Genomic DNA, 19437 nt, shown 5'->3' on the forward strand with positions numbered 1-19437 from the left:
CAGCCAATCAGCAACTTTTTTGTGTGTTCTTGTTGTGTTCTTAGCCAATCAGAAAAGGTCTTGCTCAGCGACGATGACGCAATGGAGTTCAAGGTTGACTGCAGCTGCGTAGTGAACATATGATCTAGGAATACAAACAGCACGCGCTGTCAATGGACACGAATCAGGTAGGATTCTTGTACAAATGACTATAGTGCTTATTATAATTCCATCATACATTACATTCCTGCTTTAGATCATATTTATATGCCCAAAACATTATTGCGGTTTCAAAACTGACAGCTACCTGAGCCATAACAGAAAAAACATGCTGCCCTTGTAATTTAGACTAGACTTATGAATTGCTGTGAGCAGATTCGTGACACTGAAACAGCTGAAGCTGTCATTATAACGGTTTATTTATTGATTCATTGCACAACAATGATATGCATACGTGTCAGAAGCAGAATAAACGAGAACAATTTTTAATATTATGTTTTTGGATCACAAATGTATATAATATGGATATTTGAAAGAATTTAACTTTTTATACAGATGTTAAAAAAATAATTGTTTTTTCAAATAAATACTGTTCTTTTGAACTTTCTATTCTTCATCAGCACAACTCTGTTTTCAACATTGATAATAATAAGAAATGTACTTGAGCAGCAAATCATCATATTACAATAATTTCTGAAGGGTCATGTGACACTGAAGACTGGTGTAATGATAGTGATAAAGGAATAAATTACATTTTAAAGCATTCAAATAATATTTTTTTCCCAATTGTAATAACATTTCACGATATTGCTGTTTTACTGTATTTTCCATCAAATAAATGCAGCCTTGGTGAGCAAATACATCTTACTGACCTCAAACTTTTTATACACATACATATATATATACACACCGATCTGGCATAACATTATGACCACTAATACTAATTAGTGGCCGATAATAGCCGATAAGAATAATATCCACCCCCAAATCATTCTTGTCGGCTATTGGCTGGAGCACTCTTTGTTGTGGTTCGTGGTCCAGACTGCCCACGTTTGTTTTTGTTGCAGTTTGTGGAGCTTATGCGGACTACAGAGACCACGTTTTTTTTACAGTGTGTTCAGGGGACAGGCAGCTAGCGGATAGCGAGGAGATGTTTGCTGTATGTGACAAAAAATGTTTTGGCCTGAAAAACGCGTAACATCGCTTGGAGCACCTTTAAAGGTCCTGTTCTTCGTGATCCCATTTTTCAAACTTTAGTTAGTGTGTAATGTTGCTGTTAGAGCATTAATAATACCTGTACAATTATAAAGCTCAAAGTTCAATGCCAAGCGAGATATTTTATTTAACAGAAGTTCCCTTTCAAAGCCTACAGCGAACGCCGGTTTGGACTAAATCCCTGTACATCCTGCTTTAATGACGTCAGTAGAACAGTTTGTTGACTAACCTCCGCCCACAAGAATACGCAAAAAAGGGGGCGTGGTCTTGTTGCTCCCCCACGTGGAGAAGAGGAAGTGTTGCGTTTGTAGAGTGTGTTTGTCGCCATGTCGTCGAGACGCTGTTATTTTCATCCCGGAGTCAAATCACCTTTGTTTGGCCTTCAGGGGCTGTACTTTGAGCGCGTTCATCTCCCCGTTATGGTAAGAGGCGTGACCTTTCCGGGCAACGTGCGCTAAGCTGCTGTCGAATCACAACACGGGAACCGCTGGCACAATCAGAACTCGTTACGTATTTCTGAAGGAGGAACTTCGTAGAATAAGGAAATCATAGAGGCGTTTTTAGGACAGTGAAAACAGCGGTATACAGATAAGTAAATTGTGTGAAAAATACTGTGTTTTTGTACACGCGAAACATGAACACATGTTATATTGCACACTGTAAACACAATCAAAGCTTCAAAAAAACAGGAAAAACGGGACCTTTAACTTCAGCAATATGAGCTACAGTAGCTCGTCTGTTTGATCGGACCACACGGGCCAGCCTTCGCTCCCCACTTGCATCAATGAGCCTTGGCCGCCCATGACCCTGTCGCCAGTTCACCACTGTTCTTTCCTTGGAACACTTTTGATAGATACTGACTCTGCAGACTGGGAACACCCCACAAGAGCTGCAGTTTTGGAGATGCTCTGACCCAGTCGTCTAGCCATCACAATTTGGCCCTTGTCAAACTCGCTCAAATCCGTACGCTTGCCCATTTTCTTGCTTCTAACAGATCAACTTTGAGGACAAAATGTTCACTTGCTGCCTAATATATCCCACCCACTACAGGTGCCGTGATGAAGAGATAATCAGTGTTATTCACTTCACCTGTCATAATGTTATGCCTGATCGATGTATATACTCACACACATACACAATTTCCTGCATTGCTGTGGTAGTTTCCTGCATAATAAATTAGACACACAAATCAGTTTTTAACATCCATATATTTATTGATTTTGTAAATCACTGTGATATTATCCATCATTAAAGTGGGAGTCTTATCATTGATAGTTTTGGCCTCTCAAAAACTATGGTTTCTTTTATTTCCAAAAATGTATCTCCATTCAGTGCTAAGGTGCTCTTTTTAGTTTGTCCAGATGCTGCTATCGCTTATGTTATTTTTATTATGTCAGCTTTATCAACTCCTATCTGATTGTTCCACACAGTGCTAATACTAACAGTCATAACATGTCAAATGTTTCCTGAGCAGCTTGTTTGGGTTTCCCCAACGTGATTCTCTTTGCTACCGCAATCTGAGGTTAAGAATATAGTGGCATTGCTCAGAAGGGAAGTTAGATTGTCATCTGCGGAGGGTTTTGTATGCGTTAGTGTTGAAAGGAAAGCAATAATCTTGGATGCCAGGACAATTATAGGGTTGTGGTAACTATTATTTGTGACCCACAGGAAGGTCATTTTATTCTCTCCTCCAAAACCTGCATTAATCTGTATTTTTTCCAATGTGAAATAAAGGATATCTGTCCTGTAAAAACAACGCAGGCTAATTTTAAAACGAAATTGGTAGGGATGGGCATTTACTGAATAGAGAATTGTAAGATTTCTCTTTTACCCTCAACAGAAGGCCTAACTTGGCACATCTGATAAGATCTGTTTGCATTTCAGCTCCATCTTGGGTTCAGGCTGCAGTCAAAGGTCATTTCAATAAAGATTAGTCTATTTATGTCACGTCATTGTTACAGAACTAGCTCGGCGTCCTTTGAAATTGCTTCGCTTTTGTTCATATTTACGGGGATTGACTCTGTAATTGGCTTTATTTCATTATCTGCCTTTTAAAATTCATTTGATTTCCATTGGACCGTTGTAAAAATGATGTGATTGAGGGAGGTTTCTTTTATGTCTTGCGTGCTGACATCTGTCCTCCATCAACGAACCAGGTGTCTCCATCCCGGCTCAAGCCGCCAGCCTCATTTTGATAGCTGCACCGATAGCCGCCCGATTACCGAATCTCAAGGTTCTCCGATCCATTGAGAACAAAGAGAGCAGAGCGAGGCCACCCTCAGCTGCCTTCTGCCACACAGATCGAGAACATCAGAGTGTTCCCCCCCTCCTCATCTTCCTTCCATCTGGGTTCTCGGGGGAACGCCATCTTAGTTAACACTATACGAATCCATGTAATCTTCTTAAGTCCCACAGAAGCTCCCAAAGTCGAGCTCCTCATGTATGTCTAAATTCAGATGTGCTGTGATAAGAAGCTGTGAAGCGAACCTCGGGATTGGCTTCCTCACTTTTTGCTTCTGATCTCACACCATCCGTTGCCCTTCCAAATCATTTTTTTTTAAGTTTTAAGATATATATTAAACATTAAACTACTAGTTTAAGAAGTACTTGAAATTAGATCATATTACATTTTTAAATACTCATATTCAGACTACAGTTACTTTTTTATTGATTTTTATGTTATTCTAACAATGGCAGTCAAATATTAATAATTCATTGATTCTCCCTACTACTACTTTTAAATGTTCATTTAAAAAAAATGCATACTGCTTTACACACACAGACCAGCCAGTGAAAACTGAGACCCACAGCATTTGATCACTGGATTTATAGCCTATATATCATTTCACTTTTAACAAGTGTTTTCTCAACATTGCAACATTGCATATCTAATCAACTCCTGATTAACACATTAATTATTATGTGAATTATTACTCAGTTTCAGTGAGTTTTTCATGCATTAATGTCTTTGCAAGGCTTTTGTCTTTCAGATACATTAAAATGTACAAATTCACAATATATCATTAATCATTTCATATTTTACATGCAATGCAGAGATTCCTCAACTTTTTTGTCTGGTGTTCTTTGACCTTATATATTTACATGAAATACCCCCTGAGATTTTAATGTGTCAGTTCGGTCAATAATAAAATTGCGTTAATAATAATAAGTTCGATGTTCTCTGATGTCAGTTAATGGTCACATGACATGCAGGCAAACAAATACAATATTTTTAGTAGTGTTTTATTTTATTTATTCTTAATTTGTTTTTTTTATTTATTTTAAAATCATTTTTGTATGATTTAATTACTTAATTGCTTTTCATTAAACTCAGGAACTCCTGCAATTCCATCACAAACCCCAACTCTGTCATAATGTAATATTTAATGCACTTCATGTTGATAACAAAAAATTGAATATATTTTCTTTATATTTTGTATTTTATATCAATATGGTACAAGATTATTCTACTCAAAATCAATGTGATTGATAAATTAGGTCAAAAGTAATCCAAAAGTAGTCAGATTACATTACGTTAAATATGTAATGTAATGGATTACGTTACTAAATACAATTTGTCATTTGTAATCAGTAACCAATTACAATTTGTAAGTAATCTACCCAGCTCTACACACACACACACACACACACACACACGTCAAAACTATATATATATCCCAGTCTCACTCACAAACGCAAGGCTATTTTAATTGTTTTATGCTCTATATCAGAGAGGAGCTATTTTCTGTCAATGCACTAGTGCATGACTATATCTGTACCAACTTTTCTTGTAATAATTATCGTTCTGAATGTCCGGCAATCATGAACAATGGCTCTCAGAAATACAGCACTGCATCCTTTCCACTGTCACCTGGGCTGCTGTTTATTTTCTTTGCTATTTCAGGAGGTCAGCAGAGTGTGAGCACATTAGATGGTGGCACGGAGTCATAGTGACCTTTACACAAGTGTGACATCAGTCTCAATGCCTGAATTAGTGTTTGCACACTTTGCTTTCATACATAGGCCTACTGCACTGTAATTGACTCTTTAAGGGAAATCTCTGATTTTTACTGCAATATCTGAAACCGCCTCCAAATAATCTCAGCTAAGAGCGTTTTAAAAACAAAGTAATACCTTTATGCATAATATACTGATACTGCAATCGTATTACTTTGGAAAATCAAATGTTTAACCTCTGCTGTTCAATATTATAGGCCGTTTTGGTAAAAAAAAAATGTGTAACTGAATGGATTATTGAACTATTTCATTTATTTCAACTATTTGTTTTTACTTCAGATGCCATATTAATGAAACACCCATGCCAGTAGTTCAAGACATGATGCAACAGCTCTATTTATTTGTCTAATACTCATATATATATATATATATATATATATATATATATATATATATATATATATATATATATATATATATATATATATATATATATATATATATATATATATATATATATATATATATATATATAATTATTTATTTTTTTTTAGGTATTGTTTTACTTGTTGCCAAGACTGTAGATTACCTATTTTTTTTAAAGAGCAGTTTATCAGATTAAATGCTGCTAAACCAACATCGGTGACAGATCTCTCTCTCAAGAGATTTGTTCAATTTCAGAAGTTTGTTTTTACAGCAGATTTATAGGATTAAAAGGGCATTTTGATGCCACCTGCTTCTCAGCTCTCTGGGAACCCTTTCACCCTTCTGTTGCATTATGGGTTTTGGGGGTCCGGGGCCACAGATGGCTCTCCAGAGATGCTCTATGTGACTGTGTAGCAAATATATATACATTGTACTGTGTAATCCTGGATTAAGGGGAGACTTGTAGTTAATTATCCAATTGTTAGGTGAAATTCATTTTGGTCCGTCACTTCCCCCGTCCAGGGAATCATGTGGCAGATAGTGCTTGTTCCGAACACACTGGGGAATGTTCAGAAATAGAGATTTAATCTCAATTGTCTGAAGGTCTGTTTGATTTTGGCTAAACTCCATTTGATTCCAAGCAGCTGACTCACCCAGTCTCTCACACACACACACAGGGTGCCAGTGGAAAACCAGGCGGCCGCATATGGACTGTCTCTTGATATCATTCACTGGCCGTGTAATCTTATTATGCTAAATCCTTAATCCTCACCTATGCTTGACGCCCACAACAGTGACTGTGCTGGTGATTGGACGACTAGACGGTAGTTGGGGATGCTGTGTTCTCTGCAACACATTCTGCCGAGCTGGTCTATGAGCCTGACAGTCTCTTGTGGTCAGGGCAAGAATGAAAGATAGAGCCAATCAGATTGAAGCAAAATGATGGACAGAACTAGAGGAAGATATTTCTGGATCAACATGCTTTGCTGTTACCAGAATCGCGTCGAGTCGACTAGTTGTCTATTGTTTATGTATACACTTCCGTTCAAAGGTTTGGGGTTGGTAAGATTTGTTATATTTTTGAAAAAAGTATTTTATGCTCACCAAGTTAAAACAGTATATATTGTGACATATTATTACAATTTAAAAGAAATGTTTTCTCTATTTTAATGCATTATAAAATGTAATTTTATTATTCTGAAGCATTAGGTGTTCACGAAACACTTTTTATTATCAATGTTGCAAGAATATTTTTTGCAAAAACGTCATACATGGCATGCATCAAAAGAACAGCATTTATTATTTGGATGACCGAATTCTTCTTTTATCTGCAAAACAATTTTACCTGCGGGAATGAAATAAAGATACCTTACCTTATTAAAAAAATAACTCTTTTGTGTGCTATCACACATGATCAATATAACACATCCTTGCTGAATAGAAGTATTTTATTTTATCTAACGTAGGCCTGGTTCCACAGACAGGGTTTAGGTTAAGCCGGGATTAGGCCTTGGTTTAATTAGGAAATTTAAGTATGCATCTTACATTAAGTGTGCATCTTGTGGCAAAACAATGACACTGACATATTTAAGATACTGTATGTCAGTTGCATAGACTGTAAAAAAATATGGACGTAGTGTTCGTGACGTCACCCATAGGATTCTGATGAGCAGTTCTGAAGCGTAAAGTAGGGACGAGCTGGCCATCGCCATCTTGGCAGCGCGTCATCGCGCGTCACTCCCGGATAACAGAAAATGGGCAAAATGTGGGCAAGGCTGAAGTGACGCGATAAATAACAGACAGCAGATAAATGGCTATCCACCTGTCACTCAAAGTGGCCACGCCCTTAATTATGCAGAACTTTAAGGCTTTATATAATGTAAACGAATGAGTTATAAAAAAAATTCACCCCCCTCACACTCCTCATGAAGGGCAAAATTAGCAGTAGACCAAAACCACAATTTGAACCAGGCTGTAAACATGTTTTTTTCTGCTGTAAAGTTGGGCATTTTAACATGGGGCTCAATGAGATTCTGCTCCCTTCTGGAGGCGGTCCCTAGTGGCCAGTCAGTGAACTGAAGTTTAAGTCACTTCCGTATTGGCTTCAAGAGAAACTGCGGGAGGTTGCCACTTGGTCAGTTGCTTAAAACAGCTCAAACATACATTTTAGTCTGGGACTAGATTTAAGCCTTGTCTGTGAAACCCGGGATTAATGCCCCAAAACTTGTAAACAGTAGTATAGGTTTATATACTTTTGTTTTTATTTTGGAGTTTTATTTTTTACTTTATTTTGCATGATGGCAGTATGCTATGCTTTAGTTTTTAGACCGTTTGCACAGCAAAATCCTCTCAGAAAAGTTGCATTTTAAATTCACCTCATTCAAAGCACCCCTTGTAATTTACTGTAAAACTACATGAAATGTCCCATTAGATTTATTACAGTTTTTCACCAAATAGAGGAACTTACCGGTATCAAATGACCCTTTATAACGAGCATAGAGATTTAAAAGGAAAGTGTATATGTTACAGTTTAGGCAGAGAATCTGTGCCCACTATCAATTGCCAGAGAAAACGGCTCAGAAACAATAGTTTGTTCGCCCCACCCTGCAGTTTGATAAGCAAAACAACAGCTGGCCCTTTCACTGCCTCCCTGAGATACGACTACATCCAGTCAGGCAGAAACATCCCTGGACGGAGGGGGCCTTTGGGTAGAGGAGCTAACTCTCATACACCGTGTTTGTGTTGGGGGTATCAGACGTAATTACGAGGATTCAAAGGTGTGGATTCGATGTCTGACCAGAATGGATAGAAAGGTGTCAGGGACGGAGGTATGGGGCGAGGAGATGGCTGGTGGGTAATGGGATTAGGTGTAGCACTTTCCATGACACACGGAGACAGGCACCTGACACTTGGCCTGGGACTGAGATGGAGGAAGTAGGGGACAGGGGGATTAATTCCGTCCCATATTGGAGATGTCATTCCCGAGGCAATAGGGGCTTTTGGGATAGGGCTCGGTTTCGTTTAGTTTCTGCTCGGCCGGGTCGCCTTAATTCCTTTGGTTTGTTTCAGGAGAAGAGATTGAGGTTTATCCTTCATTGGACATCCGGAGAGGTTGTTCTTCTGAAGATTCGTTTTCTAATTGCACACGATTTTTAGAGTTTCTTGTTATGAACCAGCCTGTAAAACCGACAAACGGCACGCAATTGAAGTGCTGCTTTATCTTTTGAGCTGTTTATCTGCCATGCGAGGTTTCATGGATGTGTACAAACAACCAAACATGACCTTTATTGACTCACGCACCCTGCTAGCTTGATGGCCAAGGAAAAGTCAATAGTTTGAGAGAGGATGGACTGTTTATTCAGACAACGCACCAGAGTTTTATCAGTTAAAGAGCCGGGGTGCGAGGACAAACAAAGGACCTTGTGTTCTGTTGCTATGGCCATTTATTTATTTATTTTTTAGTCGGAGGAGATGAACCTGTGCCTGCTAGCGCTGTCACCTGCTCCCACAGGTGTAGATTGGGTTGTCTCAGACAGGGTCAGATGCCCAACCCATCAACAAGGCACAAAAGAGCGACCTTTGTGTCTTGTTGATGGGTTGTAGAGGCTCCTGAGAATGAAACACCATCTCTAATGATCACTTTGGTTTCACAGTTTTAACCGTTAGCCATTAAATGTGTGATGTGCATTTCCCCACCAACACCACCTCAGTGACAAAGTGTTTAAAAGCCACTTTCACCCCTCTGGCACAGGCATGTGTCGTCAGTTTTTGGCACGGAGTGAGATTTCCAATTGAGAATTTTCATTTCCAAATTTTAGGATTTAATTTGGTGTAGCGGTAAGAGCTCCAGAGCTGTGGTGCTCTTTAAGAATGGGGTAGGATAGTCAACTAATCATTTGATAATTAATACAAAATTATTATTTAATGGATGATGTTACAATCTAAATTTGGGATTTAATTCATGTGTCTTGAAAGTGACATACACGAACAATTTTAATTTGTTTTCATTTTTATTTTATTAGTTTGTGTTTTTCATAATTTGAATGCGTTTTTCATCTAATGTTTTATTGGTAACACTACAATAAGGTCCTATTAGTTAACGTGAATGCATTAACTAACATTAAAAATGAGCAATACATTTGTTGAAGTAGACTATTTATTAATCATTTTCATTGGGTAACAATAAAAACTATTAATTGTTAGTACATGTTAGCTCAAATCCATTAAATAATATTAACATACACAACTTTTGAAGTATTAGTAAATGTCATAATTAACTTTAAGATTAATACATGCTTTAGAAGTATTTTTCATTGTTAGTTATGTTAACTAATGCAGTTAACTAATGTTAATAAATGGAACCTTATTGTAAAGTGTTACCATTTCATTTTACAGCTTTATTTTATTTACTGAACATAATTTAAAGTTACCAATAACTACACTGCCATACACAAGCCTGTGATATTTTTTTTTTTACTATTAACATCCTAAAATCTTCTCCAAAGATGTAATAAAATTGTAAAAAAAGTGAACAAACCAGTTCAACTAGCCATTCAGACAGCACATTAAAGGATACACTTCAAAATGAAAATTATTTTACTCAGGACTAATACAAACGCCCTTTACCAAAAACACTCCCATCTTCAACTTCAAAATCGTCCGACATCGTTGGTTTACCTTTTTTTTTTTTTGCTAAAGGATGTTTGTATTAGTCTTCACACAATCGCTTTGTAAACACTGGGGCGGTACTTCCGCCTACGTCTAGCGTGACCTTTCCGACGTGATTATGCAATCATTGGCACGTCGCAGAGCAAGATGAGCAATTTAGGTTAAAAAGTATATATTTTTTTTTTTTTTTATTGAAAATGACAGATGGTTTGGCTAAATAAGACCCTATTCCTCGTCTGGGATCGTGCAGAGTCTCTGAAGCCCTTTGAAACTGCATTGATTTGGACCTTCAAGATTTTGGTTGCCATGTGGAGAAAAATCCTGGAATGTTTTCCTCAAAAACTTAATTTATTTTCGACTGAAGAAAGACAGACATGAACTTCTTGGATGAGATGGGGGATGAGTAAAATATCAGGAAATTTTCGTTTTGAGGTGAACTAATCCTTTAACTACTAAATTGAAAGAAAGAAAAAAGGATTTTGAAATTGTCATAATAAGATGCATTTAGAAAATAGATTTACATATGATGGAAATGAATTTGCATTTCATGCCGACTTTCCAATTCCACTCCAATAATTTCTTGTCACTTTTCCTGAAAACTAAATGTAAGACTTTAATATTCATCGACCTGGTTTAGAGCTTGAAGGAAATCAGTAAATGTGATCAAATCTCTGCTGTATGACAATATCAGTGTTGGTTGTGAATGATTGTTTTTTTAAATTTAGACTCTTTTTTTTATTTCAGCATTTCTGAGAAACGGCAGGATGTTTCGTGGTTTCTTTGTGAAGTCCGTTAGCTTTGTTGGTTACACCGTTCAGTATGGCTGCATCGCTCACTGTGCCTTTGAGTATATTGGTGAATTTGTGTCGGTAAGTTTCTTGGAGATGTTTAGTCATAGAGTTTGGTGAAACAGACAAAGACATACATCTAAATTCTTATTTCTACCCACAATTCACCTACTGTACAACAGTGTTCAGGACCTTCCATGGAGCCCACCATCACCAACCACGATGTGGTTTTCTCAGAACGAGTAAGCCGTCACCTCTGTCGAATACAAAAGTGAGTGTGTATGAAATGTTTATTTTAAAGTGATACTTTAATCAAACCTTTGGTTTCTTTTTGACCTCACCTGTTACGTCTTTCCAGAGGGGATATTGTAATAGCCAAAAGTCCTTTTGATCCAAAGATGAACATCTGTAAAAGAGTGATCGGACTGGAGGGGGACAAAGTCTGCACCAGTGGACCATCTGACATCTTTAAAACACACACTTACGTGAGTACCTATGTAGTGCAGTGACATGAGTTCATATTTTTTATCACTGTAAAGCTGCTTTGAAACAATCTGTATTGTATAAAGTGCTATATAAATAAAGATGACTTGACTTTCTGAAGTCTTCACATGTTTTTCTTCTGCCTCCCTCTATTTTTTTTTTTTGTACGAACCATTACATTCACTCTTGAGGTGTATGCATTTGAATTTCACATTCATCCTTCTGTTGGTTAAAACATTTACCTTGTGGTAGCAACAAATGCTTGTTTCTCAGTTATTATTGGTCCAGAGAGAGCATAGCCACCCTGTCACTGAAATAGCTGTTATTGCTTTTTTTGTATCACTTGTTTTGTTTTTTTCACCTTGACTGTGTACGGTTTTGGCCTGTAATTTTTCCCGAAGCTGTTAGTGTTAGTGCCAGATGAGTAGAGCAAGTGATGAAGAGAGGAGAGAAAGAAAGGCCTGTCACCGGAGTCCTTTAAGGTAAAGAGATACAAACCCTCAGCTGAAAAAGATTGTAGAAGTTTGCTCAGACTCAGTACTAGTCAAACCTAAACCGATTACAATGACAATTTAGTGAATTACAGAATAATTACAAGGCATCAATGCGCTGATACTTTCTCTTCTCCTTTTTCAAATCTGAGATTAAAGTTTGAAAATCTCTCATTGACTTCAGAATTAATAGCGATTTACATGTTGAATTGCAATTGGTCTTCTTTCTCGCATTTATTCGCATTCTGATTTAATTCTGATTGCTGCATTTTGTTGCAAAGTCACATTTGTTGTTTTGTGTTGATTCTTGTTTATAGCTGATTGAAAACTCAACTAATTTTAATATAATAAGTCATGTGACTTAACACGGAAATATAGATACTTTATAAACGTTTTAGTTAAAAAAAGTCTCTTGACAAGTAGGTTTTTAATACTACCTTCAGTATGACAGGATGATTTGTTTGTTTCTCTATATAAAATGCCTTTGGGAAAGTAAAGGATTTGTCAATCAAAGATAGAAGGCTAATAACCGATTTGGCTGTGTGATCTTACGCAGCTGTTTTTCACTGCATGTCTCTAAACCACAGGATGTTCATGGGCAAGACTTACAGCATAAAAATGAGAAAATGTGTGATAGTGTTCAGTTGAGTGCTGCAGGAATGAGTCCTAAAACCAAGAAACAAGTTAGCATTTTTGATTTTCCGGTTCCATCATCCTGATTTTAATGCTTTTGTTGAATTGGGTTTTTTGAAATGAGTGAAATAAGGTCTGTGGTTTACACAAGATCAAGATATTTTGTTTATTTTACAACATGAAAACTTCAGTAATATCCGACTACTGATTTTGTTTAAAGATTTAACGTTTAGGCAACGTAAAGGCAGTTGCAAATAAGGCTACGCTTATACTGCAGGTAAATGTGGCCCAAATCCAAATGTTTTTGTTTTTGTCATGACAGTGTGAACGACACAAACCACTTAGAATCTGATCTTTTCAATTCTGATTTGGGCCACTTCCAAATGTGGTCCTAAATCCGATACAGGTCAGATGTTTTGCAATTCGACATCAGTCTGAACAGTAGTGATGGGTCGTTCGCGAATGAGCCGACTTTAAGATCCGGCTCTTGTAGGTGAACGTCGGGAGCTGGCTGCATATCTGAAGAGCCGACTCTATTTTCAAAAATATAGCCTAGAGAAATTAAATCATTATGTAATAATGAAATAATGAATTTTATTTAAAATAATAGACTCTGTATATAAATAATCCGTTCCCTCTGAGAGGGTCTTCTCGAAAACAGGACAAATAATTTCTGAGAGAAGAAACCGCATCAGCCCCTCGAAACTATGCCCCATAGGTGGGGTACATTGTAACATGTGAGGGGCACATTATAACATGACCAAATGACAGATTCAAATGTTAACTGATATAATCAAAAAATAATCTAAGACAAACTAAAATATTTTGTCAATAAAATACAATCATTAACTTTTTCAAATAAAATAATGGCATTTTTTTAATGATAGACTAATTTTTGAGTTTGACAACAAACACACCTGAAAACAGCTATACAGCGTAGTTCAAAAATAATAATAATTAAGCATTTCTGAACATTGACTCTCAGTCTTTATTCACATTTTTCTCATGGTTTCTCAATAGAATTCATAAAAGTATAGAATATAATAAATAATGCCCGCCTGCTCAACTGGGATTAACTCCGGCTCGTGTCTTCTACTGTTATATCAGCATTAAAGAACTCTCTCAACTGTTAAATAACAGATACAAGATTACAATAATATCAGATTTGTCTCGGATTCGGATCGTGTGTCAAACCGCCAAACTGCTGAAATTTGGCGATCCAAACTGCTGATTCGACTCACTGATTCTTAACGCTTCGAAACTTCATGATGCCGTGTTTTGAAATCATCATCACTATATAAGTTGTTATTTAGGGTTTTTTTGCGCACAAAAACTATTCTCGCCGATTCATAAAGTTATTTTAGAACCACTGTAGTGAGATGGACTTTGTAATGACGTCTTTAGTACCTTTTAAGGGTCTTGAGAGTGTAAAGTGCCATTGTGCCAATGGAGGCCTTTCAGAGCCATCAGATTTCAACTAAAATATCTTCATTTGTGTTCTGAAGATGAACGGAGGTGTCAAACGACATGAGGGGAAGTAATTAATGACAATTTTCATTTTTGGGTGAACTAACCCTTTAAGGCAGTGTTAAACCATGTGTGTTACAACTAAACCCGCGTTACTTTGTGCCCCGCTCATCCCTATTCTTTTTTTTTTATAACAAATCAATGCATTTTTAAAGAAATTGGGAGACATTGTGAGTATGATTTAATTTAATAATTTAATTAGAATTGTTTTCACACCTATCATAGTCAAAGTCATAGTTAAAACATTTATTTTTTAAAGAGCCGTTTGTGAGTCAAAAGAGGCTCACGAAAAAGAGGCGAAATGCCCATCACCACTGAACAGTCATATCGGAATTCATGCAACTTTTACATCACTCTTGAGCAACATTCGTCACAATTCTGTGCTCATGGGAGTCACTTTAAAGGGCATCTATTATGCAAAATTCACGTTTACATGGTGTTTGAAAATAAATGTGTGTTGGCAGTGTGTGTACACAACCACCCTATAATGATAAAAATCCACCCACCCCTTTTTTAATCCCCATAAATCATAAGCAGTGTCTCAGAAGAAGCCATTCCAGAGGCTGTTCACTGCAGAGCAAATGGGTGGAGCTTACGTCTAGCTCCCCCTCACTAGACGTCCAGCGAGGAGGAGCGAATGTAACTTGGTTCTAATTGGTGGAGCTAGAAAATCCAACCACACCCCAGGGATGGGCAAACTCGGTCCTAGAGGGCCACTGCCCTGCAGAGTTTACTTCCAACCCTAATCAAACACACCTGAACCATATAATCAATGCCTTCAGGATTACTAGAAAGCTACAGGCTGGTGAGTTTGATCAGGGTTGGAACTAAACTCTTCAGGGCAGTGGCCCTCCAGGACCGAGTTTGCCCACCTACCCACAAATCTATTCCTCCACCCCTTTTTATGTCCAGAGAGGAGGAGCTGGACGTCATTTGACCTCTGTACAAATTGACATCACTTTATACAGGCCCGCCCAAGACCGTATTAGCATAGACCTGGTTGCACAATGACTGCCATTTTTCTCCAGTCCGGAGCAGTTGTAGCAACAAGAATGTCTTGTAAGCAACTCAGGTGTTTTGTTGTTGGATGTAAGAGTGAACATACCTGTCTTCATGTACTCCGGACATTAGACCCGTAGAAGACGCAGTGGATACGTTTTATTTTTGAAGGCAATACGCCCCCATATACCTAAATTTGTTTATGTCTGCATAAATAATTTTACACTAGGCTGCTTTGTGAACTAGGGACAATACAAAGGGACAATACAAAACACAGGTTTTGTTAAAAAGTTAAGGATGGATGATGAATCATTACCAACTGTTTGGGATCCATCTTAGTCTCCGGAGTGATACTGGTCACGGCAGAAATGAAAGGGAGAGCGAGCACTTTATTACAGTTCACCTGTGTTGTTTTACGAATATAAATGTTACCAGTTTAGTAAGCACCCCCTGAAAAGGCATAAGGTCTGTATATATTTGTTTACTGTCAGTTGTAACACGTTTTTTTTTGGTGTAATTCACTGTGTATGTTGATGATCATGCAAGAGAGAGAAAGAGTTTATGGATAAGACTTTAATGCGCACTTCTTGTACTGTGTTTTATTCAGCTCTTACAGTGATTTTCTGAAGTGAAAACGGAGGCTTCATCTTTTGTGTGATGTACAATAAACTTCATAAAACTCAGACGGGCTTGTACTAAAAGTGGATAAAAGCAAGATGACAACATAAGTTATAACCGTATTTAAACTAAACTATACCTGTTCTATCTCCATGCAGCATTTATTCTCTGGCTCTGTAGGCATCATTGTCCGACTCCGGTTCGAACACAGATGGCTGAACACCGCTACTGACAGTTTCTGACATTTTCAGTTTGTTAGATTGTCCTGTTTTGTGGCCGGTACAAGCTCTTGAAGCTCCTCCCTATTCTTGAAAGGGGGCACGAGAGCACTAGCTCATTTGCATTTAAAGGGACACCCCCAAAAAGTGCCAATTTTAACGTACTATAAAAAATAATCCGTGGGGTATTTTGAGCTTAAACTTCGCATACACACTCTAGGGACATCAGAGACTTATTTTACATCTTGTAAAAAGGGGAAAAATAGGTCCCCTTTAAAGCTTTTTGCTGTTTGCTCCCCTTCAGTTGAAATCCCCATTGGTTGAAATGGGGGCCCTTAGAAGAATCATCATCTCTTTTCGCCCAGTATCGACGGCCCTGTGTGGTGTAGTTCGTTTATAACCTAATGTTAGGTTTTCTGACAATTGTATGTAACTTTTGTTGGTAGCAGTGCTTATTTTCTGCAATCATCCAAAAGCTATTTGAAAAATCGTATTGGTATTTTGTCAAGGGAACCAGGTCTGGTTTGGCCTACAAAATTGCTTCATCCCTGAAGGACTCTTTTCTGTTACCAAAAAAATAAAGATAGCAAAACAAAGTTTGGAAAGCAAGTCAAAGCCAGCTGTACTAGCTGTAATTTACATTAGTAGTTGTAGAGGTATTTTGTTGACCAGAATCAAGATGTTTCTAACATGCCTCTCATTTGTAAGATCGAACGCAGGGTTGTCAACATTTGTGTCTGGTCACAGTATGGCGTGAAGTCTCGTATGCTTGGCTGACAGACAGGACAAAAGCTTCACTTCTGAACAGCAGATGACGACGGGCTGAGATTTCTTGTGGATGGGATCAAACATATGTTTCCATGCTAATGAGAGTCGACTGCAAGATGAATACATGCTGACATATGTTTATAATCACGGTTCTTTTTGCATTTGTCAATGATGAATACAGAAGGTCAGCAAATCATTTCGCAAGTCATATTTGTTTTTGTTTTGACGGCTTTGTTAGATACCTGGTGTGACCGTAAGAATACTTTCTAAACAATTGAGCACATTAAATCCTACTGTGTGAAATTCTCCATACAATTATTTGGAATTCTACTACAGGGGGAAAAAAGGATATAACATTTTTCTTAAAGTTTGGTCAGTGCCAGATAGGCGTCTCCATACTGTTATGTTTATAATGACAACGTGATGTGTTGTTCACCCTCGCCTCTCATATAGAGGGGGTGGAGGGGACTTAATTAGGGGCTTGACAGCCCTACTCTCCCTGTGTGATGAGATTATTCCTAATTGATGTCAGTGTGGATCAGGCTTCGCTCGGTTGCCGGCCCAGCCTGGCAGGTCTGTCCGTGGTCTAGACCCATGGAGCAGCTCATGGAGGCGTGGCTTCACCCCTTACCGAGAGGATAAAGGGGGTGGGGATGTGTGAGGCCCCAGCAGTCAGTAAAAATGATCCCATTCCCATCTGAGATGAGCAGTGAAGTCATGTGAACTTTCTCACTGTTAGGAACTTCTTCCTTATCCTCTAATCCGGGAGAACCAATATTGTGTTGCGTGTGAATGCATTTCGTAATGAGTCAAAGGATCATTTTAGACCCCATTTTTGGTGTGGCTGCAATCAGAATAAATCCTACTCATTTTCAGTAAGATTTAACATTTCGTTTTTCTCATCCTGCTGTAATCTAGGTACCAAGAGGGCATGTGTGGCTGGAAGGCGATAACCTTCGGAATTCCACAGATTCCCGACGCTATGGCCCAATACCCTATGCCTTGATCCGAGGACGTGTTTGCTTAAAGGTAATGAGGATACAGTCTCATTTCTTGACCTATACACTTCCCCAAAGGCCAAACCACAAGCTTCTTGAGTTTAAACCAGTGCCCTTTTATGTAATTTTATTTTTTTATGTGAGGTATTGTTTTTCCTCAAACAAGAAATACATATGATCTTTTTTTTTTATTTGCCTTTTATTTTATATACAAGTAAATTATTTTAAACTAAGGTTGTCCAGTAACTAGCTAAAAATGGGTTGCTGTCTTCGTTTGAAACTGTTTTCAGCTGTCGTCTCATATAGCGTCATGTGCCCATGACCCTGTAAAAAGGTCTCCTCACCTTCTGTCAGCCCTTGATTGGAAAGTCAAAGGCAAATGATACAGGGGTGTTTTTTTTTTCTCACAGGGCCTTGTAATAAAAAGATGTTTCTGCATTATAACATTAAGGGCCAGATTACGCCAACGCAAACCCTATTTTGGCATTAAAAAACTACTGTCAGAATTTATTAAAGGGGCTATATGCGTTTTTCTGAAATTTAAACTCGCGACTGACACCTGTGGCCAAAAAACAGAACTGCTCTTATTTTCTGCTCGCTCTCGCAGCGGTGGTGACGTCACATCCGCAGACAGCGCGGGAAAAAACGACCCGCCAGAAAATAGGAAAAATAGGATACAGGCTTATAGGTGCACCCACTGTGAGCGGACAAGGTGTCAGTATGCTCATCAGGAGATGTTTGAGTCATAAATGGTAAAATAAAAAGGCTATTGTTACGTTTATTTTGGGGAAAAAGTTGCATATAGCCCCTTTAAAGATGCGCAGTGAAATATTAGAGCAAAAAGGCGTGGATGGAGTTATTTTTGCAGCGGACCTTATTGCAGTTTCCCTTTCAGATGCAAAATTTATGGGAGGAGAGTATTTAAATGAATCATGCAAGGTGATTTACTAAGGTTTACGCTAGTCAATTTACTGGTATTTGAGGAATTATATACTGCCTAAAAAAGCATGTCTTAAACCAGATGCTGGTTTTTTTTTTTTTTTTGCAATGCTTTTGGTAGATTGTGTTGGTCATTATGGAAATGATCCGACTGCGTCGGTGTTCTTTCATTTGCGTGTCGTCAGTAGATCACGCACAGAACTTTCCACTCCCATCTGCGCTTTTTTGGAATTACACTCTCACGCCAATTTGCCCTGTTTAGTAAATCTGGCCCAAAGTGGTATAATGCTATATTTCATACTATAATCATTTAATATGAAATTAAATGATTTGTTTGTTTTTTGTTTTGCTTTTATTCCGCAGTTGTGGCCACCACATAATTTTGGCGTATTGGCCGAAAGTCCAAACGACGGGCGCATTTTATAAAGAAGCTGTGTTCATGTACAGTCACAATGTAAATGATATTTTTTTCAATCTTTTAAAATAAATTCTTATTTATAATTCATGTCCGTTTCATTGTTTAAGGCAAACAAGGATTTATGATAGTGAAGAAATACAAATGCATCATATCAACTACATCATGTTGCAATCAATGGTTTAAAATGTTAGTGAAAATACTGTTTTTTTTTTTTTAATGGGTATTACAGACCTGTATCGTTTCAAATTCACCATCAGTGCAGCTGACCCATTGTTTCACCGAAATGTCCTTTTTGCATGGAATCACTTTGAC

General features: G+C 37.8%; 1 protein-coding gene across 2 annotated transcripts; it reads left to right on the plus strand.

The window, feature by feature from the left end:
* Positions 1 to 96: 96 nt before the first annotated feature.
* On the plus strand, positions 97 to 19208 carry immp1l (inner mitochondrial membrane peptidase subunit 1). Of its 2 annotated transcripts, none has more exons than XM_079802421.1 (6): positions 97 to 167; positions 10990 to 11114; positions 11216 to 11304; positions 11392 to 11518; positions 17689 to 17799; positions 19071 to 19208. In XM_079802421.1, the coding sequence occupies exons 2-6, from the start codon at positions 11010 to 11012 to the stop codon at positions 19131 to 19133; spliced, it is 495 nt and encodes a 164-aa protein (XP_079658547.1). In that variant the 5' UTR covers positions 97 to 167; positions 10990 to 11009; the 3' UTR covers positions 19134 to 19208. The 2 variants fall into 2 exon arrangements, with proteins under 2 accessions (XP_079658547.1, XP_079658546.1); XM_079802420.1 differs by lacking the exon at positions 97 to 167 and adding an exon at positions 8401 to 8427.
* The last annotated feature ends 229 nt before the right edge of the window (positions 19209 to 19437 follow it).

This window comes from Gobio gobio, assembly GCF_949357685.1.
Source record: "Gobio gobio genome assembly, chromosome: 2".
NCBI classification, from domain to species: domain Eukaryota; kingdom Metazoa; phylum Chordata; class Actinopteri; order Cypriniformes; family Gobionidae; genus Gobio; species Gobio gobio.

Excerpts from the sequence above, each read along its gene's own strand:
- immp1l (XM_079802420.1), top strand. Across the intron at positions 11,305-11,391 it reads CACCTCTGTCGAATACAAAA|AGGGGATATTGTAATAGCCA; the intron begins GTGAGTGTGTAT and ends ACGTCTTTCCAG. Across the intron at positions 17,800-19,070 it reads GAGGACGTGTTTGCTTAAAG|TTGTGGCCACCACATAATTT; the intron begins GTAATGAGGATA and ends TTTATTCCGCAG.